At 40.5% G+C, this 27095-nt stretch overlaps 1 protein-coding gene across 3 annotated transcripts; it reads left to right on the top strand.

Moving 5' to 3' along the window:
* The first annotated feature begins 878 nt into the window (after nt 1–878).
* BTBD3 (BTB domain containing 3) lies at nt 879–27095 on the top strand. 3 transcript variants are annotated; one of them, XM_045011409.1, is made up of 5 exons: nt 879–962; nt 16935–17202; nt 17743–17833; nt 18328–18446; nt 22733–27095. In XM_045011409.1, the coding sequence occupies exons 2-5, from the start codon at nt 17060–17062 to the stop codon at nt 23763–23765; spliced, it is 1386 nt and encodes a 461-aa protein (XP_044867344.1). In that variant the 5' UTR covers nt 879–962; nt 16935–17059; the 3' UTR covers nt 23766–27095. The 3 variants fall into 3 exon arrangements, with proteins under 3 accessions (XP_044867344.1, XP_044867345.1, XP_044867343.1); XM_045011410.1 differs by lacking the exon at nt 879–962 and adding an exon at nt 5762–5796; XM_045011408.1 differs by lacking the exon at nt 879–962 and having other exon boundaries at nt 16452–17202.

Raw genomic sequence — 27095 nt, 5'->3', positions numbered from 1 at the left:
CCCATACAGACCCCCCACAACTCACATCCCCCTCCTTCTTCCCCTCCCCCACCACTGACCCCCTTCCCTCCTCCAGCTCCCAGCCACAGATCCACCTCCTCTCCTCCCAGCACAGTCTCTCTCCTTCCCCCTGGCCAACTTCCACTCCCCTTCTCCTCCCCCCACCCCCAGCCACAGACCCTCCCTCCTCCTTCCCCCAGCCACAGACCCACCTCCTCTCCTCCTCCCCCCAAGCCAGACTCCCTCCCCCCACTCCCTCCTCCAGCCAGACCCTCCCTCCCTCCTCCTTCCCCCAGCCACAGACCCACCTCCTCTCCTCCTCCTCCCCCCAAGCCAGACTCCCTCCCCCCACTCCCTCCTCCAGCCAGACCCTCCCTCCTCCTTCCCCCAGCCACAGACCCACCTCCTCTCCTCCTCCCCCCAAGCCAGACTCCCTCCCCCCACACCAGATCCACTCCCTCCTCCAGCCAGACCCTCCCTCCCTCCTCCTTCCCCCAGCCACAGACCCACCTCCCCCCCCAAGCCAGCCCCCCTCCCCCAAACATCACCCCCTCGTTCCCCCACTAAATCCCCTCCCTCCTCCTCCTCCTCCACCCCCCCCAGCCACAGACCCTCCCTCCTCCTCCTCCCCCCCCCAGCCAGACTCCCCCTGCACAGCCCCAACGTCACCCCCTCTCCCACCTCCAGCCTCAGACCCCTCCCCCCGCCACTGGCCGCCTAACACTGATTCCCTCCCCCAGCGCACACCCCTGTCACCCCCCGACCCAGCCCCAGCCCCAGCCCCAGCCCCAGAGCGGGCCGGCGCCGCGCTAGCGGCTGTCTGCGGGCTCGCGCCCGAGTGGCCGTGCCCCGCGTGCGCGTGCACGCCGCAAAGAGCGAGCGCCGGGCCGGGCCGGGCGCGTTCCCGCTGCCGAGGTGCCCTGGCCCCTGCCTGGGACTTGCCGCCCCGCAGAGAGCGCGAGGTCAGTGCAGGGAGCGCGGGCGCGCGGCGACCCTCCCTCCCGCGGGCATCGGCGCGGGGGATAAGGACGGCGCCTGGGTGGGGATGCGCCGCGCGTGAGAAGGGGCCGGGGAGGGGGCTGCAGAGGCCGGGCCCTGGGGAGGGGGACGGGGACTTGTGTGTGGGGAGGGGTCTGACTGAGGCCCAGGTAGTTGCTGGGGTAGGAAGGGCATGCGGGGGAGGGGGGTTATTGGGGGGGCGGTTGCCTGCGGGGGAAGGGTCTGGGGAGGCTGGTTCCGCAGCCGCCTCTTCCCGAGCTTGCACCCAGCAGCGTCTGCGCTGGGTGAAGTTTTGCCCTGTGTTATGGCCCTTGGTTGTGCAGCTTCATTCCTGGATGCTTGGAAAGGACCTCAGAGCCCCGGGGCGGGGGGGGGGAAGCTGCTGCTGCTGCCGCCAAAGGGCGAAGTAAAACCTCCCCTTGCGAAGCTCAAAACACTGGATTGATCGTGTCCGTGTTGGTGGTGGGGTTGTCACAACTTCTTGGGCTGGTTGTTTAGGAAAACACCTCTGAGTTGTGGAAGTTCTCAGATGTCACACAGCGGGGCCTGGGCAAATGAATTCCTGTTTTTTTTTAAAAAACTAATAGTTTGTTGCCAGTGGCTCTCATAAGAAAGAAAATAAATGATTAGCTATAGATTGGGTTACTCCAGAACTGAATGCCTTATTTTTTGTAATGTGTTCCAGGAGGTACTTTGGGTCTCTTTAAAAGTGGAAGGAAATGGGAGTGAACGGGAGCTCCCAAAGGAGAATCTGAGGCTACGTGAGAAAGTTGTGCCAGCTTTTAAGCCACTTTAGCTAAACTGGTACAAACAGCTGGGGGGTGGGAAAAGGACATTTATTTAAGTTTACTTAATTGAAATAAAAGCGCATGGGCTTGCCCCAGTTTAATTAAATGGGTTTAAAATTTGTGTTTAGCTAAACCTGGTCAACTTTTTAGGCAAGAATTCAGATGGGTGTTGTCACACTACTGTATGAATGAACCAAGAAATAAATGGCTTTAACTTGCTCATCACTCTGCAATAAAATATCAAGTGGGAGTAATATAAATTTGTGTCCTGATCCTGCAAACACACAAGTAACTTTGCTCAGCAGGGTCGTCCTTTTGAAGATAAATTCAGGGGAGTGAAGTTACTCCTGCACGTAAGTGTTTGGAAGGTTAGATCCTTGATTTGGAAAACAAATATTATATTATTTGTTAAGTTTCCAAAATGGTGATGTTAACTATAGTAACTTAAAATACGATTTGACCTGGGACCGTGTTCCTTTTAAAAGAAAAATACAGAGAAGGCAACTGGTGCATCTAAGGCAAGCCAAGGTACTGATCTACAAGTCTAGTAGAAAAGTTAATTTTAGACTATTTAGAGTAATTTTTCATGCTGTTTGTAGCAAGTGATTTGGATCTTGTTTATTTTAAAGACCACTTTTCTTCATGTGTTCTGCTACCCCAGAAGTTCTGGTCAGCCCAGAGTCCTTAGATATGTGTGTCTGGGGGCTGGGCATGGTTAGTAATTTGAGGGCCAGTAACTGGAATTTGCTTCTTTCCATCCCTTTTCGTGAAACAGAGTTCAAAGTTGTTGATCTTCACAACAGGCTGTAAAGCCTGTTTGTTCAATCAGGCTGTTTCCTGAGGGGGGATGAGTTGAACAAATAAAGATCCGTTTTTCTGTACTGATGAAGTGTTTGAATTGATATTATGTTGATCTTTAAGTGTGTTTAAATATTAATTGTTAAGGTGTCTAAATCAAAATAAGAAATATTGTCTATGTATATGGAGGTATTCTGTCTGAGTGACACTAGTGAAGCTGTTTTGCTCTGTTAGTAGCCTTACCATTCCTTATTACCGGTTGTGCAGTCTCAAACATTAACATTTAGGGCTTTGTAGAGAAAGGTGGTATTGGTGGGATAACTGTATATAATGCCCCCCACTCCCTTGCTGTCCAGAGACCAGAAAAACTCAGTATCCCTACTGTGGCCCTGGAGCTGTGGCACGGAGCAAGAGCTTCTCCTGCCCTGGGGCCATGGCAGGGGGAGATTTTTCAGAGGCCCCAAATCCACCATTGCCCCATCTCTTCCCACAAGGTTTTGGGAAGCGAAACCTCCCCTGGCCTCCATTATGCACCACCTAGGTCAAGGTAATTGTTTTAAGTAGACAAGAACTAGTCCTACTATTTTCTATAAAGAGTGGTGTGTTCTGTCTTGAAACATGACATCTCTGGTTTAATTATAGAAATGAATTCTCCAAATTAATTCTTTAGTTTTGAAACTATTAACTTTATTCATCCAATGTTACAGTGTCTGGGAAAGATGAGCAATAGACAACTTTGGAGGTTGAAGTCCTCTGTTTATCCTCTGCAGTACGAAACAGCCAAATGCATTTTACGTTTTCTCATGTTTCTCCTCCAATATGCCTCCACTCTAACTTGCAGGAAACACCTTCAGAAGTGAGTGTAATTCTGACCCTTCAGCTTGTTTGCTGAGGCTGACAGCAGAGATACCAATTGTGATGGTGATTTTTATTGTGTGGACACTTGCCCATTAAAACCTGCATGCAACCAATTTTTCCCGATAGGTCACCAAATAGCTATTGGTGATGTTGACATGGAATTACTGCTCACCTAGGTTGAATTAAAGATGAAGATCTTGTGGTGACAGGCTCATATTCTGTTCTTATGAGAAATCGGGTTGTTTCTGTTTTGTGAACTTGTGTAAAAATATAATACTGGTTCTGTAGCAAGGTGATCTGTTCAGGACAAAAACTAGTTTTCTGTGGTAAATCAAAATAATAACCCCACACACTCCTCCCTCCCTGACCCAAAAAACCCCCAAACAAACAAACATACATATTATTATTTGTATTACAGAAGCATCTAGAGGCTCCAACTGGCACTGAAGCCCTTTTGTGGCAGGCATTGAATAAATACGTAGTAAGAGACAATTTGTGCCCCTAAAAGTGTAAAGATGAAAGAACAAATGTTATTATCCTCACTTTACAGATGAGGAACAGAAGTACAAAGAGATTAAGGGACTTGCCCATGGTCACTCAAAGTCCATGGCAAAGCCCAGAATTGAACCCAGATATGAATCCCCCAATCCAATACCTTAACCACAAAACCATCCTATTATAAATGTGAGGAGAAAAGTTTAGGCAAATGTACACCTGGCTCCAGTCTTTTCAAACTCTGTATTTTGAGCCTGTCTTCCTTTCTTCGCCCTCCACTTGCTGGAAGCCTGTAGCCTCGGGAAATTATTATAAAAGAAGAACAAAGGAGTCTGGTGTTCTTGCCAGCCAATAAGCTATCAATATTTTTTTTAAACTGTGGGGGAGGACAGGAGGTGCTACTGACCCATGAATGGTCTCTCTGGGCTACTTCACATTCTGAAGGACTACCTCTACCTCAGTGCATGATAGAATTGCCCTTCAAATCAGAAGAGGTTTTAATTACTTATTGAGCATATTCTCCAATTACAGAGCACTCATGCAGTCACAAAATGCCATGGCAAACATTTTGCAGTTGCTACTGAGGTGAAAGTACTCCTTCATAAAGTGGCAATCTTTGCTGCTTTTACAGAACCAGACTAACACGGCTACCTCTCTGATACTTCATAAAGTGAAGCAGCCTACACAGCTGCATAACCCAGGAGGCTTGCAGGTCAGACCATTCAATGGACCAATATTCAGTCAATTGGTGGAAAAAAATGTATTTGAGTAATTTTGTTTGAAAACATTACATTTCCTAAGATGACAGTTTTGTGCCTTCCGCTTTGACCCAACGACTTTTTCTTCAAGGATGTGAAAACCAAGCAAATTTTCAGTCCACTGGGCCATCTGCCTTTCTCTGTCTAATAGCCATGAATCTCTTATCCTTGGGTTTGTAATGTTTTCAGGGGCAGGACCCCTTTCTAAATCTTTCCTCTGTGGGCTGAATACCAGTTAACCAGTGACTCACCTAGCCCACATGATAGTATGTTGGAGGATGCGCAGAGTCTATTCTGCAGCATCAGAGTGGAGTTGTAGGCAGCCACATATTATTCATAACAAATGTATAAGGTGCCTATCATTGTGGTGTCTGTTTTGTGTACATAATTAAATACACGGTAATAAATAATGCCACATTAGACATTTCACAATTGTTACTGAAGTAACTCTTTGCAATTGCAGAACTAACAGTGCAAGCACAAAGACCAGTAGATTTCAGTGGAACTGAGACCATTTAAGCCAGTGCTGAGTTTTGACTCGTTTTGTGAATCTTTAGTACAGAGTACAACACTTCTGTAAAATCCTCTGTGTATAATGCAATTCAAGGATTTAGAATAGCTATAAAATCACTGCCACTATCAACTAGGTTGCTCTGCTCCTACTAAGAAACATCACTTAAAAAAAGTGTGTTACTATCATTAGAATTATAGTAAAATTGCTCCATTCACTTACGTGTGCTAAAAAAGTATACCCAGGCACAAAATATACACTCCATGTTTAGTACTACTTGCTTTGTCTTACACTTGCTGGCCTGTCAGATGAAGTTGTACTGGAGGAAAGTATTTCACAATTTAAATAAAGATTTTTCATACTAGACAAAACTTTCTAATATTTCAAGCTAACACAGAAATCCATTCACCTCAAATGATCTCTTAAAATAGCTTAGCAGCTCATGTTTGATTAGTTGTTTAAACAAGGATTTGTTCCTTCCTAGCTCATCATTATTTCCATTTCTGTCTCATTATGAAGTCAAAGCCCATGGAATTTCCAGAGGTCTCAGGCAGTGTTACCACGGAGGGGAAATTAAACCAGCATTTAGGTAATTGTTGCTGGACAACTACTCCTAAAATGGTTTAAAAAAATCTTTAGTTGGAAACGGTGTATTCAGAAAACTAATTATATTATTTATCTTGAAAATTCATTAAAATGAAGCACATGCCACTAAATTGTGAGGAGGAGGGAAAAGTATTGAAATAAAAATACTGGAGGATGACTGATCTATTAGGCAAAATATGACTGAAATGTTTAGATCATGGGAAACTTTCTAAAATAATAGTTTCAAAGGAAAATACCATTTAATTTTCATCTCACCTTTGGAACCCTCATTCTGAACTTGAATTAGCAAAAAAATCCACATAACAAAGCTCTTGAGGCAAGCTTTTAAAATTATGAACAGGTAATAGGATACAAAGCCTTTCACCTGTGTGCCCAAGATTAATTCAGCTCAGTGTGATATGGCCAAGGGCCATTTAAATTTAGGTTTCTAATGACTTGAATGTTTCAGATCCAGCTCAGGTTGGCAGTGACCAGAAATTATCACCTCAGGTGAAAAGTGTATATAATATTCTCTCTCTCTCTCTCTATATATATATTTTACAGTATCACCAGTTGACCATTTATGTACCCTGAACTTCACTTTTGTGAAAAGAGAGGGTCAGTAAAACAGAACAAAAAACTTCCATCACACTTTCAGTGCAACAGTTGTGAACTGACTGTTATGCCCATGGAGCAACATGCTCTTTTTTTCCTCTGATTGGATTAATGTTTGCTTTCCTTTTCTGTCCTTTTAAAATTCATCGAAAACAACAGACATTGCCAATTTTTTCTGTTTTTAAACTCATTTAAAATGTCTTTCACTGAATGCTGCCAGGTATAATCTCCCACTATAAACACAAGTCTGCCAAGTTACTGATTTGATTTAGATTTTTAAACTGCACTTTTTATTTGTAGTAATGTTTAGGGAATTGTAGTTTAAAACAAAATTAACATTATCTTGTTTACCCGTGATGGAACAATTACATTTACATTACAATACCTGACACAGGGAACCTTCAAAAAAAAAGTCCCATGTTTTTCTTTACCAATTGTAAGGGCTTCCAAACTGACAGTCCAGGGAGTTGATGTCTCCCATCCACAGAACAGGTACAATACAGGCAATGGTAATGTGAGCTTCGTTAATCTACTCTGCCAGTGTGCCTTAGCCCTGCTAAAAACTACAGATCTGTCTACATGGAAACATGGCAATACTTTAGCTGTATCAGTATAGTTAAAGTCGAACAATCTCCTGGACACCATTATGTTGATATAAAGCTGTTCCCATAGGGAAGGGATAAACTTTATCTGTATAAAGGCACCTTTGTTTGGAATTATATACATGTAACTATTTTGTTAAAAAAAAAAATCACACCCCTAACTGAAATAGCTAAATCAATATAAAACTGCGTTGGCCATGCCTGTCTTTAAGATAAGAAGGGAAGTTCCGTCTGCACAGAGATTCAGTACTCAGCCTCTCCACTGAGACTCTAGAAAGGGTGCTAATTGTAATGGTGGCATTACTGAAGTACGCTAGTGATCACTAGGAGCTCCTTTCTTATATGGCACTGAACAATCATTAAATGCTAATGACTTTTGATTACTACTGACCTCTGTCAATTTAGAATTGGTGACCTAGAGATGAAAAGCTCTGTATCTCATTACCAATTTCCTGAGCCATCCAGTCTCTCTTTTATACATCCATTTTTGTAAGAGGCAGGATAGAATTAAAGTTGATCTGTTTGTCACCTACTGCAAAAAGGGTTGAATGCTGTCAGGTCTGATTTTAGAAACAAAAATGACACTCACTAAGGAAGAGAACTTACTTTTTGACTCAACGGATTTGGTGGAGGAAAATTACAATTTCTCAAGGTACTATGCAAAATTTGAGGTTAAATGAAACCAAAATCTTAACACTCCAGTGACTGAGGGGGCTTGAGATGCATACATGGGAATTAGTAATTTCCATATTGGACAGAAAAAAATATTTTAAATTACTGTATCTCTTTTTATGGCTTCTGTAGGCCTTGAAGTAAATTTTCATCATGAGATTGTTTAGTTGCAGGTTTACTCATCCAAGAATTTGTCTAAGATTAACTGTAGTCTTTAGTCATTCTCATTTTTGCTTGGATCCATTAAGAAACAAATTAGTGCTTATAGATTGAATTCTAAATATTGTATTTGGAATATTCCTTACCTATATTCACCAGGCTGACTGGCAGTAGATGATATGCACACCTCTACCCCGATATAACGCTGTCCTTAGGAGCCAAAAAATCTTACTGCGTTATAGGTGAAACCGCGTTATATTGAACTTGCTTTGATCCGCCAGAGCACGCAGCCCTCCCCCCCACGGAGCACTGCTTTACCGCGTTATATTCGAATTCCTGTTATATCAGGTCGCGTTACATCGGGGTAGAGGTGTATGAGCACATTGGTAAAACTGTACGTGATGTAGTGATAAAACTTTTAATGCTATTCCATGCCATTTACAACATGCAGATGGAACAAAATGTTTGTGGGCTAATTAGTCTTAACAATAATTTCAACTTGGAGAACTGCATCCCTGTAGCACGTGACATCAGAAATTTTGCTCGTTATAGCTATGGTCCAGACAGACCACGTTCATGCAGCAAATTCTGTTACAATAAGCATACAAGATTAGCTTTAAACATTCATTTTGTAGATTTAATGTGGCCTGATTCGAGCATAATACCTAAAATGGATCCGTAGCTCTTAATTTAATGGTACAACAATTGCTCCATTCTGTACTGTCAGCTACACAAAAAAAAAAAAAAAGGCTATGTCACATTCTGGGCTCGATTATGCAGCCATTGAATAGGAATAATTCCCAGTGACGTCAACAGTAGTTGCACAATCCAGCCCTCCATTTGTAATGGACTTCTTTAATATGTATGGAAGGGCTTTGAAAATGTAAGAGACTACTAGCTAGAGATCTTTAAACCTGCCGGCCAGAAGCTAATATAGAAAACATCTAGGAGGGGGTGCATCACAATGACTGCTCCTCCACCAGGGTGTTAGCATCTCTACCAGATTCATCATGTCTCTTGAACCTACTGGGGGCTCATAGCCTCTGACTAGTAGGTATGTGATTAAACTGATAAACCCACATGCCCCCCATTTTATCACTTACACTTGCATCACATTTAAAATCTGATTGAAATCAAACCAGAAGAAAGATACTTAAAATTTCCTGTCATTATAGAAATCGATGCTATTCCCTCATTTTAAATATTGTGTTCAGTTTTGGTCACTCCACCTCAAAAAGGATATCCGAGAGAAGATCCAGAGAAGGGTGGTGAAAAATTTTAGAGGCTTGGGAAAAATTTTGTATGAGGACGGATTAAAAATTTTAACCCTGGTTTAGTGAGGAGACCTGTAAGAGATGGCATGCAGAGATATGTCACGTACCCTCTCTGTACAAGTACAAGAGGACAAAAACTGGGAAAATCAAAGACAACTCATTTAAAACTGATAATTTTTTAGCACAACTTTGTGTTACACTGAGCTGTGAGTTCAACAGGTTACTACTGAAATAAAGATCTTAGGAGGATTCAGAGAAGATATCTTCTGCAATTAGACTAGCTAGGATAAAATTTATGAGGGGATATCAGTTCTCATACTTGAGGACATAAGACAACTGCTAACTAGAGTTAGGAAGAATTTTTCCCAGTAGACATGTTATTTGTATTGGCCACCATAAGATGAGCTACTGCACTAAATGGACCATTGGACTGGTCTGAAATTGCCATTCTTTTTCCTATGCCACTTTACCTTTCCCCCAACTTTTCGACTGTTCTAAGATAGGAATGGTCTCCGCTATTTTACTCCAAATTCCTGGCTGGTGTCAGAGGTCTTGAGTACTATTCCTGTAGCCTCTCTTTCTGGAGGGTCCTTTGTGAATACAGCTTCAATTCTCCAGTGCAACACCAGATTGAAATTGTGTGATTCTGGTCAGTTTCCGCGCTGACATTCAGAACTGTGGAGTTGGAAGGTTTTTGACAATTTCAGTGGCTTGCTTCTTGGGGGAAATCAAGCATCTCGTTCTTCAGATTCACACTTGAAAATGAGGTCAACCTAGGTACATCTTTCAGGACTGTGAAAAATGTTGTGCCCTGAGCGCCGTAGTTAGGTCAACATAAATATGCAGCTAGGTGGATAGAAGAGTTTTTCTGTTGACCTAACTACTGCCTCTGGGAGAGGTGGGTTAACTGCATCAATGGAAAAACCCCTTCCGGTGATGTAAGAAGTGTCTTCACTACAGTGGCACAGCTGCAGCACCATAACTGTGCTGCTGTAGAGGCTGTAGTATAGACAAAATCAATAGATTTTAGGATCATACACCACTTAGGTACTTTGGCAAATTTTACACACTGTTTTAAAATCAAAGCTTAAATTCAGCAGACATTTGTATGAAAAGTAGCAGTGGACAGATGGACAGATTTTATTAAGCACTGATGTTGAATAAAAGCAGCAAAGAGTCCTGTGGCACCTTATAGATTAACAGACGTTTTGGAGCATGAGCTTTCGTGGGTGAATGCATGCATCCGACGAAGTGGGTATTCACCCACGAAAGCTCATGCTCCAAAACGTCTGTTAGTCTATAAGGTGCCACAGGACTCTTTGCTGCTTTTACAGATCCAGACTAACACGGCTACCCCTCTGATACTTGATGTTGAGTATTCATTCATGGTGTATATCAAGACTTACCTTTTAATGTGGGTATGCTCTCTATGAAAGGAAATGTAGAATTTGAACAAATAATTTTAATAATGCATAGCAATAATTACTTCACCAAATGAGGAGATACTTGGCTACTTTACAAAAGAGAAGTATGAATTTTCTCACTATTCACATAGAATTATCTTCTCGTGAACAAGATCTTGTGGTGATGGAGAACTGAGAAATCTGATGAAATATTGTTTTTATTTCTGATTCAGGGTCCTGCTCATTAAAACAGAGATAAAAGTACAGCCTAATAAGAGAGGGTGATTTAGAAATCTAAGTTATCACTGCTATCACGGCATGACAGATTTTCTGGGAAAAATGCCATCAGTCCCTGAAAATAATTTTAATAGCATGTGTAGACTTTTCAAAGATGTCATTATAATGGCACCAACATAGTTAAAGTTGTATTAACATTTGTAGTGTAGTATGCCCCTCTGGCATCCTTCATAATAATCACAAGGCACTTTATAATCTTAAAAAGCTAATTTAAAAAAAAAGCATTGTACATATATTACTTAAATTTGAATTTAAAATAGACTTTAGTTTTTTGACTTGTGACCAGAAGCTGATTTCCATAGGCTTATAACTCTCCTTTAACAGTTTGTAAGGGAATTGTGTAATGCACAATATCTCTGTCTTGAAATGTTTTCTTCCTTATTTCTAACATCTGGTGTTTTGGACTTTGCCTGCCTGTGCTTTAAGAATTATGAATTTCCTACATATTTTAACTTTAAAATTATTTCTAGTTATAATACTTTGGTCCCGAAACAAAGAAAAATCTGTTCTTAGAACAAATGGGTTTTTTTTATTGTATTTATATATGTAACCCTTCTGCTGGGCCGAAACAATAGCAGCAAGGGCCGGGTTCAATACATAGGGGTCCCTTCCCCCACAACATAATGCAAACCAGCTCGAGCCCCCACCCAGTGACCTGGGAAAATCTTACACACACCCCTGGGCGCCTCGAGGAGGCAATACTTCCCCTCTCGCAAGCACAGACTCTTGGTGTAGCAGAAAAGGTTTAATTACATGAGATAAACAACAAGCATTAAACTGGGAAAATACCTCAACTAGAGTTCATAGGTCAAACCGTGAGCAAAGACCCACCCCAGCAAATTGGGCCGTGTCCTTCTCTTGGGGCCCTTGAGTCCAGCAACCCCCAAATCACCCACAGTCCCAAAAGTCCCACAATCCAAAAGTCTCTGTCCCGGGTCAGTGCAGCCCCAGAGTTCAAGAGTCTCTCTGCAGAGGTCCCCCTCCCCAGCCTGGGTAGAAAGGGGCACCTTACGTGGGTTCGGGGCCAACTGCCCTGCCTCTTCGTGGGGTTCTGCTTCCACTAGTCGTCCCTGCAAACAGCTCAGCTCCGCTTGCTCTGTGGGCTGCTCCGCTCTGCCAGCTGCTCTGGCCCACCAGCTGTCCTGTAATCTGCTCTGGCCGTCCTCACGAGCTTCTTGGCTCCACTCACCCAGGGCTGCACAAACTGCTCCACTCCGCTCTGCCAGCTGCTCTGCTCCACGGTATTGCTTCAGGCTCCCCCACTCATAAGCACAGTACTCAGTGCTCTCAGCTCAGCAAGTCCAGCTCTTCAGTGATTTCAGCTCTTAGTGATTCCAGCTCATAGTAGGGGAGCCCCAGTGAGTTCAGCTCAGTAACCTGTATCTAGATTCTTAAGGGAATCAAAAATTAACTCTGACATTCCACAGTGGAGAGAGGCACCAGTGGGACTGGTGCTTCTGGCTCACACAAGAAGCCTGCACCACTCAGTACAGATCTCTGTCCCCAGCCTCTCTCCTTTCAATGGGTTTTGGAACTCATGTGCCCCATCTAGCAAGCGCTATCCAGCTGACAATGAAACCCCCCATCACAAGACAATTTTGTAGTTCCCCATTTACCCAATCAGGGTGACAACATTTCATTCCTCCTGCCCCAATAACAACGAAATTGGGGCTCTCACAGCTGTGAAAATAACCATCCCATGCTGCTTTGCGGTATGCTAAATGGGGTGGGAGTGCCCATGCAAATAACCGAAATACCAATGCAACACTTTAAACTTCGTTCTGCACTCCCCATAATTTACCACCAGATGTCAGGGTGGGGCTCATCCTGACTCTGCTTACATATAATACAGAAATGTTCTGCTCTGGTAATATAAAATAGGGAATTAATGAAGAAAGAAAAGCTATAGAACATTAGAAAACCATCTTAGATGCCACAGAAAAGAGTGTGGAAGATAATCAGTTTGTTTGCTTGATGATGTCACCAGAAGCAGACTTCTTGTTTAGTCTGCAGAAGAGAAGGATGAGGGGGGATTTGATAGCTGCTTTCAACTACCTGAAAGGGGGTTCCAAAGAGGATGGATCTAGACTGTTCTCAGTGGTACCCGACGACAGAACAAGGAGTAATGGTCTCAAGTTGCAGAGGGGGAGGTTTAGGTTGGATATTAGGAAAAACTTTTTCACTAGAAGGGTGGTGAAGCACTGGAATGGGTTACCTAGGGAGGTGATGGAATCTCCTTCCTTAGAGGTTTTTAAGGTCAGGCTTGACAAAGCCCTGGCTGGGATGATTTAGTTGGGAATTGGTCCTGCTTTGAGCAGGGGGTTGGACTAGATGACCTTCTGAGGTCCCTTCCGACCCTGATATTCTATGATTCTATGATATGTTGTTATGATCTCGACTAGTCTTTCAATAGTGAGCAGTTCAGGGATAACTTGTTTTTTTAATTATGGTAAAATAGCAAATTGTGAGGTTACTAATGTGTATGTGGGCTAGAAAAGTACAACTTTGCAGAAGAACATGGATTAAAACCGCCCCAGAAGCAGGAAAGAACAGTCAGTGTTATACAGAATGCTAATGATGTTTACTTTAGTAATTTGTGCACAGATTGTATTTCTGTACTTGGACAGACTGGAATTGTTCTGTTCCACTGGCATTGGAAGGCAATGATTGCAAATCCCAAAATTAAATCTTTTAGTTTTTCCTGTTCCTAGATCACATACTCTCATTCATAACTTTGCTATGGTTTCCTATCTCACACAGGAGTGACCATCATGTGACTTTTATATACTTAAGTAAAGAAGACCGGTTTTATGGCAGCTGGAAAAACAAAGAAATGTCATAGGTCCATAATGTGTCATAGCTCTTGGTCTCTATTGTACCATCAGTTCTTCCAGGCGCCCCGTGACAGATTTTGCTGCATGGCAGGAAAGTAGTCAAAGTAGTTTTATTTAGGCATATTTTCTATATATTGTGATAGGGCTTTTTACTATAATTCAGATATTATCATCTTGTTAAATAGGGTTTTGTCTGATTTTTTTTTTAATTTATTTAGACTGAATGTACATCAGCTCTTTCTTCCTCTTTTCTCAAGAAAGTGTGGCAGAGGACTGTACCTAGACTTACTATACATGCATTATATTTTCCAGAAGTTTGAAGTATGGTTGACTCCAGCCAGTTTGTGTTTAATGTTTTTTTTTCCAGGACTGAGTTAATCAGATCTGCCTATTCTGTTCTCCTTAAGAAATGCATGAACAGTTACAAGAGAGGGCCACTCGAAATCTACTGGAAATAATTCTGGGCATAACTTCTGGATTACTTTTGGCAAATTAATTGGGGGGAAAAACACATGAAAATCCTAATTTTAGTTTATTGGAATAGTGTTTTATAAAATGGACTTTTTCCACACCTAAGCTCCTCTGTAGATCTTCTGACTCCCCACGCATGTTATTTTCTCTTCCCCTTTCTGCCAGACTGATACATTGAAGACCAGATCATTGCAATATTTGCTAGAACATTCATTTAGTTGTATCTGTAAAAGCTTGAAACCTTATTCCTGTGAAATGTCTCTTTCAGGGAGACTTAGGAAGAAAACATTACACATCCAGAAGGTTATCTTCACAACCATTTCTTTAAAAAAACAAAACAAAACCCTCAAATTTTGCAAAAAAGTCACTACCCCTTATCCCATGTTATAAATTCCCTAAATCTGGGTTATAGTGAGAAATTTCCGTAGAGTGTATTTTTTTTCCATTGACGACGAACATGACCTAGACTATCAGCTTCCCCCCCACAAATCTTTCTATTGACAGTCTTCCATCTGTGACAGACTATAACCATATTGCTAGGCTAGATCTGCCATTTGAGGTTGCGTAACCTGTTTCTCAACGTTTTTACAGTGCTTTTAAGATGCAAGACACTATGTAAGTGTGAAGTAGTAGTAGTATCCTACTGAAGAGAGCAAAGGCTTAGCATCTGTGATATCTTCCATGAGTTTGCTGCATTTCTGTCCATTTTGCCGGATGCAATCCTGTTGTTGGAGTAAGGCAAACACAGAGCCATTCTATTAATGCAGGCATTACTCTTTTGGAGAAGAGAGTGGACAGGGAGAACGTACGGTCTATAAACAACCTGCAACTAGTTCTTGCAGTTAATGGGAATTAAAGATACCTTGAGCATGTTTGTTATAAAGCCCCAAGAACTGGGGTTGTAACCAGGTTTCATTAAATTCCTGGAGTAAAAATCCTGGCCCCATTGAAACCCAATGGCAAAACTTCCATTGACTACAATGGGGCCAAGAACTCCCTTGGGAGGGATAGCTCAGTGGTTTGAGCATTGGCCTGCTAAACCCAGGATTGAGAGTTCAATCCTTGAGGAGGCCACTTAGGGATCTGGGGCAAAAATTGGTCCTGCTAGTGAAGGCAGGGGGCTGGACTCAATGACCTTTCATGGTCCCTTCCAGTTCTAGGAGATTGGTATATCTCCTATTATTATATTATCTCCCTCTTCCACAGCTGTCTTGGGAAACTGGTTTGGTTTAGCCTAAAAATCACTAGATTTAATTTTCTAAAAAACTTGAAGAAAATTGTGAAATTGTCTATGAGTAGTGGATCATTTACAAAATAAATAACTTTAATGTGATACTTTGGGGTCCTTCTGTTCGGGGAGGGGGGGAAAAACAATTTTAGTCATGTCTCTTAACTTTTCTGATGCTCAGCTCAACACTAAGGCCTCCCAACTCCACATTTAAATTGTTGAGCACGTCAGTGGCTGAAAAGTAAAATTCTTCCATAATAAAACTGGTTGGCTTATGTAGGCTTAGTTATCTAATTCTTCTGTTATTTCAGAATGTGTTTATTAATGAAATCTTCATGTATTCATATCTAAAACTATGATTTTGACAGACTCCTTCGATAAGACAAAGTTTGTCATCTAAAGCTTTGAAACATTGATTAAATGTATGGACACTGTTTGAATCTGATTTGCACATCTAGAAGTTTGATTCTGATGCTGATGCAGTGCAACCATGTCTGGTGTAACTTGGCTTAATTAGTACTGCTCAGTGATTTGGGACCGGTATCAAAGACTCTTATGTTAGCAAAAACATAGTGAGTTAAAGCTAAAGCTGTGACCTCTTCTCTATTCATGCTGGACCAAAGTATAAGCTGCACCAAAAAGCACTTAACTTCATCTTTCTCTTTTATGCTGCAAATCAATTTGCTTTAATTTAGTTCTGATTAACCATTATATTTTTATAATAATGGGTTTGGGAGAATTCAACAGAAATACATAGTAGAGCTACATGGAATATTCACTACTTCAGAAAGTATGTCTCTAATAGAAATATTTAAATACAAAGCTATTCATCTTTTTATTTAATGTGGGGCTCTTCTTATAATTGTGAACATCTGAGTAACGTCAGGGATTACTAAAATATAAGAGATACCTAGAATTTATACATTCCTGTCTAGTCATGCCCTGATGTAACTATGCAATTTCCTTTATTACATAGACTACACATTAAATGCTTTCCCTTTAATATTAAAGCTATGCACATTACAATAGGTGTCACTGTGCTGCTGGGTCCAATCGTTATCAGTGACTTCAGCTATTGGCTCAGAACACTGGCTGTCTGACTCCATCTGCAGGGCTGTAATACCTACTCTGTTCAGATCCATTCAACACACAAGTTCAGCCAGCTGAACAGCCTAGCAGTGCTACAGCACATCTTGCTAGCCTAATTCAAAAAGCCAGTGCGATAGCTAGATGCATACTCTCTTTGCACAGTGTAGCACTTTGAGATGATTCAGTTTCAGGAAATTTGGAAAAGAGCTTGCAAGTAAATAAAACTGGGAGTCACGATGGAGATGTATTTAACAAGTCAAATACTGGATCAAACTTAAAGCCAGTTTCTTATTCAGTACACTGAAAAGGTCACCTTGTCTTGCTGGAAAAGAAGCAAAATCTCAGCTTTGCTGCTTTTTATTTAACAGCTTGGCTCCCACTTCAATTTTCTTCATGTTCTTACCTAGTTAGGCTATCTAGCTATACAAACAAGGATACTCATGGTAGATGACAAGGGAAAGAACATGAAATGTCTCACCTTCTTCTTGATGCTTCCAGAGACAGTCAAGAACAGGTCCAAGAAAAGCTCTAAGAAAGGAAATAGCAGCAGCAGCAGCAGCAGCAGCAAGTTGCCTCCAGTTTGCTATGAAATCATTACCTTGAAGACCAAAAAGAAGAAGAAGATGGCTGCTGATATTTTTCCCAGAAAGAAACCAGCCAACACTAATACAACTGCTGTCCAGCAATACCACCAACAAAACCTCAACAACAACAACACTATCCCTGCCCCCAATTGGCAAGGGCTTTATCCCACCATCCGAGAGAGGTAAGTTCAAGAGAATTTATTTTTGATGTTTAAATGAAGTGCTGAATTGTAGCAAAACAGGTTTGCAATGTTAAATTTAGTTTCCCATTTATACACATTGAATAAAACATGCTACTCCTTTTCCCCAAGCAAGTATTTGGTAATGGAAAAATTTTAGTATCTCTTTCCGGACAGTGCAGCTGTTTTCCTGAAGTAGTACAAATGTTGTTGTAAGCTGCAGTACTTTAAGCTGATAGGTATTTGCATGCAGACTTACATGTTTGTTGTTTTAGCAATACATGTTCTTGATTTTAATTTTCACTTTTTGAAAAGTTTTCACAAGTTTTTCTTGGATCTGTTTTCCCCTAGTATATTTGTGTGTGATCGTGTGCAAAGTGGTCAGAAATTGTGTGACCTGGTTTTTTTTGTTTGTTCTTTTGTTCTTTAGCTAGTTTGTTACTGAAATGCTACTTTAAGATGTTAAAAAAGTTTCATCTCATGGGTCTGGGGTGGGAGTCGGATGCCAGATTACATAAATTAACACATTGCCTCTGTCTGTAGAAATGCAGTGATGTTCAACAATGACTTGATGGCAGATGTTCATTTTGTGGTTGGGCCACCAGGTGGGACCCAGCGGTTGCCAGGACACAAAGTAAGCAACAGCTGCATTATCAGTTCAGATGTGGGAATAGCAAGAGTAACTTCAACTGTAACAGTGTAACTTACTGTGGGAGACTCCAATTCTTTGTGACAGACATAAATTTTGAAATGGCTTTGTCCAGTGAAATACTTTACTTTTCTTTGTATTTCCAATTAAACATTGTGTTGTGATGAAAGAGGCTTTATGTAAAGTTGGGAAGACTGTTTTTTGTCCCTTTTTATGGTTGGTGGTGTAAAGATTTTCTAGGAGTAATAAAGTTCAGAAATTCACTTTGTTCTTTGAAGATAAAACATTTAATTGTACAAGGTAAATGGTAGGAAAACGTGTAATTTTGTTAGTACGTTTTCCTTCGTTCTCACATAATAGTATCTAATTTCTATGCCCATGAAGCTAGTATACTCATAGTGGTAGTTGCTGTCCCTCACTGTTTTTATTGGCAATGCTTTCAGTTTATCGCATGAAATAAGATTTCCCTTTCTCAACAGTACGTCTTAGCTGTTGGGAGCTCTGTATTCCATGCAATGTTTTACGGAGAGCTTGCTGAGGACAAAGATGAAATTCGTATACCAGATGTTGAGCCTGCTGCTTTTCTCGCTATGCTGAAGTAAGCATCATTCTTCTGCTGGAAATGTATTTGTTTATGCTGTATATGCACAGCAGTACTGTCACAGTTCAAATATTGGATATCTGTCTAAACAGAGTCATAAAACTAGAAATGAAGTAATTGTTCAAAAATATGCCTCCCACTATATTTTAATTGTTTAAAACTTCTATTTTCACTGAACTCTTCTCTCACCCTCTATTTCTAGACACAGAAACATTAGGCTAATGTAGGCAGTTGTTATAAATAATGACTGACAGGAGATCTTTGAGCACATTGTAATGCCTATTGATTTGATTTGTCACTACACTTGCTACACAAAAGGAGGGAGTTACTAAAAAGAATTGTCAGCTCTAACAAAAAACCTATTTTACTTCGAAAGTATAGTGAAAAGTAAAAAAAAAATTGGAATTTCTGGGTTCATACACTGACATTGTGCTCTAGCTCTTTTGTATGCTTACTGTACAGAGTTCTTGTCTGTTCAGAACACCCCCGAGTTACTGAATGCAGCCACTGAAAAGTAAAACCTTTATTTTATTTAATATTGGGCATTTGGAACGTATTAAAAATAAAGGGCTGTTTAAATGAATGTATTCCCCTCTCTGTATATCTGGTTTCTTTCTGCCAACCTGATTCGGAACTAGGTTGCTTTTTCGCTGAATGAAGGGGATGTAATGAAATACTAATTGTTCCCCTGCTGAATTATCCTTGGCTGTGACTATAAACTTTGATTTTCAAATGGAAATTATATCACCCAACCTCTATAATTTGGAGTTTTTTTTCCTCTAGTATTTAACACTGTCATTGGTTACTTTGGGACCCTGTTGTTTCTCAGTTTAATTGAGATCAATATCCAGACCCTTTTAATATGCTACTGGTTTTGTTGCATGCAATAGTGAAATTGCTAGTTAACAGCTTTATAAATATACTTCATGGATTGCCTTGATTTGTGATTGCAAACAATGGCATGGTAGATATAGTGTTCGAAGTTTTATGCAGCTGCAGACTTTTCAGTTTGTCAGCAGGAACCTCAGAAATATTTGGGATGCATGTTGACAGATGCCTTTCCATGAAAATCAAAGGTCACTCAGCAATTTTAATATGGAATTGAGACAACGTTATGATATGCTACCACATGTGAATAGATACATTGCAGATTTTCATTTTGCACTTTGCTATTTAAAACATGTTTTTCATACAGCTAATACTTTAACTTTACAGAGTGAGATGTAGCTAGACTTTCTCTCTGCAAGGGGCGAATGTAAGGTACTTTAATGTAGCAGTAATAAAATTATGTAGACAGAGTTGCTGTTCCAATAGAAAAGAAAAATTAAACTTGCCATTTAAAGAATACATGGATTTTGAAATCTGCTTGAAGAGATTTGTACAGTGGGGCAAACCTGAAAAACGAGAACTTTAATACCAAAGTCCAGTGCCTGACGAATTCTCTTGACAATAGCAAATTAGGAAACTTTATCTGAAAAGTGGGGGGACTCAGCCATCAACTTCTTAAGAATCCAAGCGTTCATTTAAAAAAAAAAATCTAGTTATTTTGGTTGTGCAGATTACCTTCCAAATGAGAACTTGATGCAGTGCTCTTTCCCTGAATCTGCAGTGCTCTAGTATCTCTACTGATGTTCAAAACATTCCCAAGCAGCAGCATGAGACTGAAGGTCCAAAACACTCAGGCTACAGGAAGAAGAGAGTAGAAGAGAATTTGCACCCATCCCTGCAAAGCAGGAACGAGAGGAGCATTTAGTCGAACCCTCTTCTCGCCAGGTCCCCTTTTCAACAATCAAGAGGAATACAGTGTAATCTTTTGTAAGAAAAGAAAGCGTTGGAAATGCTCATCTTCTTCTAAGCCATGAACTCTTATAATGTGATATACACTAATCTGTGTTTGGGTATTAGTTGTTAATAGTGTTTAGTTGATTAATTTTGTAGTGGACACATGGAATACAAACACCAGTAAACCTATTATTAGATGGAGAATCTTCAGTAGTATCCGTTATTGGCATGTAGTGATTATGCCCCCTGCAAAATTGATTAGCTATTCACTATAGCTTTACAAATACAAAACAGTTACATGTTGCTAAATGCATATCCTAGTTGGCACACTCAGTTAGTGTCTTTAACCCTGAAGACCAGGATTCAAATAATAAATTAAAATTAGACTCATGGTCTCATTCTAATCCCAGCCTGTGCGCATCACACAGTTTGTACAGCTGAGGAATAGACTAGGACTGGAATATCAGCAGTTGCAGATCAGGATAGAGATGCATTGACAGAATGAGAAATGTGGAATGCTACAGAGAGCCTATCTGTGCTATGGCTGCTTCAAACCAGTGATATTACTTCTCCACTTCCATGAATATTAAACTCGTGGGTTTTGTACTGTTTACATTTAAAACAGATGCCGCCCTACTTTTTTTGTATTAACAAGCAGAGAGGGAGAAAAAGTTGGAGGTTTAGGAGGAGAATTATAAAATGGAACAAATTTGGAGAGATGACGGTAGAGAAAACAAGAAAATATGTAGACCCTTAGGGACCCAAACCTGCAATTTATGCTTGCATGAGTAATTCTTACTCCTGCAAGTAGTCTCATTGAAGTCAAGAACTAAAAGTCCCAAGATTCAGTTCTATATTAATGTTTTTCTTCATTACTTGCTACATTTCATTGCATCAGAGTTTATATACTCTAAATGGAATTTTTCAAGTGTGATTTAGAGTAGCATTTTTAGAGGCACATTACTGTGAAAAAGATCTCATTTTATTTGACCCCAATTTTTCAAAAACTCATAATTGGTGTTATTCTCTGCCCCATTACATGTGGTACATTACTAGTTTTCCATCATTTACTGGAAATCTGCCCAAGCAGGTTGGAGTCTGCCATATCCTGATTCATGAAAACCAAACAACAAAACAGGACTTATACATATTTACAGTAAAAACAAAAACAGCCATAATGAGAGATGGGTTCATATTAATCCAGTAAATGTCATTTTATCATTTATTTTCCTAGGCCTTGTATATCCTGTGAAAATGCATCATTTTAGACAACCAGTTAACTTAACACATTTTCCTTAGCATGACATGCAATTTAGCCTTTAGTGGCTCAGCCACAACCAGCAAACATATTTTTAAACATAACTCCCTTGTTCACTCTAAAGGCAAATTTACATTTAACATTGTTTCTAACAGAATGCATTTACCCAGAATAGATCGGACCAAATGTGTGAGATATTAAAAACAAGGTGCCTAATTCATTATTTCCCCAACAGTAGTGGACCTCAGGAATTTAATCACGTAAACAGAATTTAGCTGAATCTGTTCTGTTTTGACATGGCAGTGAGTCTTAACAAGTTTTCTTCCATAGGAAAGTGAGAGAATACATTTTTTTCTGGGGAAGCTAGCATGTTGTAGCATCAGTAAACACATGAAATCCTTCCCTTTACAATCTGAGGTTAGTTAGTCTAAGAGGTTCCATCAATTGATTGCAAATCTTAGAGCCTATGGCATGATGATGCCTGGTATTTGATGTATTTTGACAGCGTTACACTTCTGAGAGCCTAGATATTAAACCAGTTTGTCTTGGCACCCATGTCTGATGTGAAGTGTTTGTTATTGCTGAAAAACTCACTTTTCTTTTCCTTTGCACATGTGTCTGAATAAAGTCACCATATAGTTCACCAGAAAAGGAAGTTCAATATATGTCCACTTGAAGTTCATGTTCTAGACAGTATTAACTGTTGTTTCAGCCATATAAACCAACCCTTCTTCAAGAACCTTGATTGACATGAACCCTTTTTGGGGGTGAAAAAAATCTCATTAATCAAGTCATTTATTTGGAATTTTTTCACCCAAGTTTGCTAGGATATGGATACATTAGAGTCACTCCCATATTGGAATTGCTGATTGACTGTTTAGAGTGCGTTCTCTACCTCATTATTGAAAGCAACTGTTATTGAACTTGGAAGAAAATGGGAATGAAGGGGTAGCACTTCATAGTTTTATCAATTTCTTTGTGTAGCATGTGACCCAAATGCAAGGCCCAATTCATCGTTGGCATAAGCCCATTGACTTCGATGAGCTTAATCCATGGATGAATTTGGCCTGTAGTTTCTTTATTGTGTAATTTGAAGTAGGATTTGATTTTTCCAGAAAGTATTTCTTAGTTTTAATACTGGACTGCACCATTCGAGTGCCCTCTGCTTCGAGTTTTCAGGTGTTATTGACAGTCAATGTCTTTTTACTGAAGAGCAGTGTTACATGTGCATATTTTATTTCAGATACATCTATTGTGATGAAATTGACTTAGCTGCTGATACCGTGCTGGCCACTCTTTATGCTGCCAAGAAGTACATCGTTCCTCATCTTGCCCGAGCATGTGTCAACTTCCTAGAGACGAGCCTAAGTGCAAAGAATGCCTGTGTGCTGCTCTCCCAGAGCTGCTTATTTGAGGAACCTGACCTGACCCAGCGCTGCTGGGAAGTGATTGATGCTCAAGCAGAGCTAGCTTTGAAATCGGAGGGGTTCTGCGATATTGATTTTCAGACGCTTGAAAGCATCCTCCGAAGGGAGACGCTGAATGCCAAAGAAATTGTTGTTTTCGAAGCTGCGCTTAACTGGGCTGAAGTTGAGTGTCAACGACAAGATTTACCTGTTAGCATAGAAAATAAACGCAAGGTCCTAGGGAAAGCTCTCTACCTGATTCGCATCCCTACCATGGCACTCGACGACTTTGCAAATGGTGCTGCTCAGTCCGGGGTGCTGACTCTCAATGAAACCAATGATATCTTCCTTTGGTATACAGCTGCCAAAAAGCCAGAGTTAGAGTTTGTGAGCAATGCCAGAAAAGGCCTTGTCCCTCAGCGTTGCCACCGCTTCCAGTCTTGCGCCTACCGCAGCAACCAGTGGCGCTACAGGGGTCGGTGTGACAGCATCCAGTTTGCTGTTGATAAGAGAGTTTTCATTGCTGGCTTTGGGCTGTATGGGTCTAGCTGTGGATCGGCAGAATATAGTGCAAAGATCGAACTTAAACGCCAAGGTGTTATCCTAGGCCAGAACTTGAGCAAGTACTTCTCAGATGGATCTAGCAACACTTTCCCAGTGTGGTTTGAGTATCCAGTGCAGATTGAGCCTGATACCTTTTATACAGCTAGTGTGATACTGGATGGCAATGAACTCAGCTATTTCGGACAAGAAGGAATGACTGAAGTTCAGTGTGGGAAGGTAACTGTTCAGTTCCAGTGCTCTTCAGACAGTACTAATGGCACTGGAGTGCAGGGAGGGCAGATCCCAGAACTCATATTCTACGCCTGAGCAAAAATGTTTCCAGAGGAAGAGTTTGACCTGAAGTGCACATTTGGTTCAGACCGACTGATGCTTAGCTTGTTACCTTCAGCTGTGATCAGTACAGAGACTATATAATGAAAAGCTGTGGATAGCTACTGCTTGCTGGACTTGTAGCCTCTTTTGGTGATGAAATTTAAATGTAACATTCCACTTTAACTGGAAGCTCTTAAGAGCAAGGAAGTTCCTAAAGCTTTGTTTGAGTCAGATATACCTACGCCCACGATTCCCAGCCTGTCTTGTTGGCGTGCCCCTACTTGCAGTGGATCAGCAGACGGACGCCCTCCCTCATATCTCCAATGGACTGTGCCCCCAATACACTGGATGCTGCCTCTTTTGGTCCATTTTCTCTTTCTGTCTCAGTTCTTTTTTCCTTCTTGTCTTTTTCTCTCTGCTTCTCCTTATTTTTTGCTCTTGTTTTTTGCTCCCCAGCTCTCCAGAAGGCTACATGCTGCTCAGAGTCAGGGAAGGGGCTCCACCAGGTTGGGCTGCTTTCGTTCTTACAGCTGAGCCAAGTGTTATGAGGCAGATAAGAGAAGCTTGTGTGTGAACCCACAGCCCCATAGAGGCAAGCCAGTCCCGTAGGCGGCCAGCTGTATTGGGGATGGCTGCAAGAGAAGAGAGGAAGGCAACAGTCAAGGAGCCACACACTGCTGTATACACAGATGCAGGGATCATGCTCGCAGCCGGGATGAGCTGGGCTTTTCCCACCAGCACCCTCTTGAGCTCCTCTGACTCATTCCCTTAAGACTGGGAAATACTTGTGTACACACAACCTGTGTAGGTGGCTTCGAAGCATTTAACCAAATGTTGCAATAGTTCTACTGAGATGCTTTTAAAATTGCTCTCATTTGGCCCACTACTAAATAGCTGGGTGATGATATCTAGCATGAGACAAAGGATAGGTTAGTTTACATAAAACATTTGGAGAGGGATTTTTTTCCCGCTGTACAAATGAAAATAAACATCACTGCACAGTAACATGTACCAGTCCTGAGTTACATTTTCCTTCTCTGTAATGTGAGCTTTATTATATTATTGCCGCACAATCTGGCTCAGCAGATAATTAAATAGATGATAGCAAGAAAATTCCCCAGAGTGGACTATGTCTGGTGGTGAGCACCAAATGTAATACAGTGAAGGGAAACGTATGTCTAATCTCTTGCAATTAGTTTTAATTTAAATGTGAAATGGAGGATTGTGTGGTCCAAAAGCTTTTTTTTCCCCCTGAATTACTTTTCAAGCTTTCTGTAGTTCTGCCTGTATTTTTGGCAGGAAGGGACTACAGACTCATTGCTGTTTAAGAGGGAAGGAAATCAGTGTAACTAAAAGATCCAAGTACTATTTAAACTTAAATAAAGTCCACACTCTGGAAAAGAAAATCCTTAGTCACTAGATTGTGAAAATTGCTTACAAAGAGGACACTACTGAGGTAATTTGTCTCACCTTTATAATACCTCTGAAGTGGTTATATTTTCTTTCCATATTTTAAGCTAAAATAGAGGCCCAAATGATTCTTTGGCCAGGCTAAAGACTAATGTCTGTGCTACATTAAATATAATCATCAGTTTTACAATGGAACCGCTTTTCCCGTATGGTTACTTATCAGTTAATATTATTACTCCACCTACTCCTTGACTGCTGGAATCTTGGCCTCTGGCCATCTCAAAGTGCTGGTATGTTTCTGCAGTGTCCAAACCATGATCTGGAGTAATGACAACCGGATTGGAGTAGGCATCAAAAACTCAAAGACCTAAGCCAGTCTTCCCTGTCCTGTGGATGATGAAAAGAAGAGTGAGGGGAAGACTGTTCTGCAAGTACCATGTTCTTTATTCACTGTAATGGTTACAATTTTACATACATGAGCAAATACATTATTTCAGAAGTATAAAATACCCTCAGAATATATAGAAAATGCTTTTTATAACAGATGTACCTAAACTAGACTGTTAGTGAGATCTGCACAGAATGTTCCCTGGAAAACTGAAGGGGTTTTTTTTTGTTTTTTTTTTAAAGCTCCAGTTAATTATATTTAGATCTCTCAGCAACCAAAAATAGACACGCAGTGTAATTTAATGGTTGGGGAAATATTTATTGAAGAGACAACGAAGGAATGTAAGATAGTCATGGGATAATAGTCATCTACGTGTAGACATTATCTGAGCAGTAGTTGAATTTTTTTTAAATAAACTTTAAAGCAAAGACTGGCCAAGTTACTGTATATGAAATGGTTGACATAGATATAATGGCTCTGTCTGAATGATGCTTATGGGGCAGAGTGACAGAATGCAGCTATTTAACAATGTTACAGCAAGTAACTGATTCATTTAGAACAGACGTACGTGCCTCACAGTGGGACAGAAAGTGTACTGTACTAGTATGGATAAACCAGTCTCTGACTGGTTCTAGTTTTTTGGTGTTTTTCTTTTTAATTTATCTACAAATAAAGGCTGAGCATCTATTAAACTGACTGGCTGGAACAGATAGTTATGGGATCAAATAATGTATAGCTGTGATATGTAGAAAATTAGCTTTTTTTTTTTTTTTTACTTGTTATCCCTTGAATATTTTTGACAAAGTAGAATGAAAGCTTTGCTTCTTGCTTAATTCCTCTGAATCTGTTCCAGGTATAAATTAGACTTGTTGCCTATGGTCAAAATATTTAAGCTTGGATCAATACAAACTTAGACACCTAAATAAGTGGCTTGATTTTTGAGAGATGCTTGACACCAGCAAACCCATTGCAGTAAATAGAATCTGCTGTTGCCAAATACTTTGATACATCAGGCCACTTAATTAGGTGCCTAAATATGGACCTAGAGCTGGTCAACTAACTTTAGGCATCCAAGTTTGAAAATGTTAATCTATATTTTGAAAGCACCCGATGTATGATGCTGGAACGTAAACACAACTTCAGCAAAAAGAAGATTATGTAGATGGTATTTTATGGCGGTCTTTACTACTTGTATATTGATTTTGCTGGTAAAGGGAACTAAGATAGGGCATTGTAATGTAATATGCTTTAAGCATATCTGAAATAGTATTTAAATATTCTAATTTCTACATACTTATTGCACTGAACTGTTTTTTTTAATTGTTGTGATAAAGTCAGCTAATTTCAGGTCACAGCGCCCAGTTATGCTTGACCTTCAGCTTACAGCATTATTTATGAAGGACAGATATATAAATATGAAGTACCTCATGTTGAATGTTATTGTACTGTATCTTTAATGTAACAGTGCAGATCTTGTAAGACACATGAATGTGTATAATCACATTAAACATATAAATAAAACTGGT

The sequence above is a fragment of the Mauremys mutica genome, chromosome 3 (assembly GCF_020497125.1).
Source record: "Mauremys mutica isolate MM-2020 ecotype Southern chromosome 3, ASM2049712v1, whole genome shotgun sequence".
NCBI classification, from domain to species: Eukaryota; Metazoa; Chordata; order Testudines; family Geoemydidae; genus Mauremys; species Mauremys mutica.
Note: the sequence above shows the minus strand (reverse complement) of the source record. Positions and strands in the feature narration are given on the sequence as shown.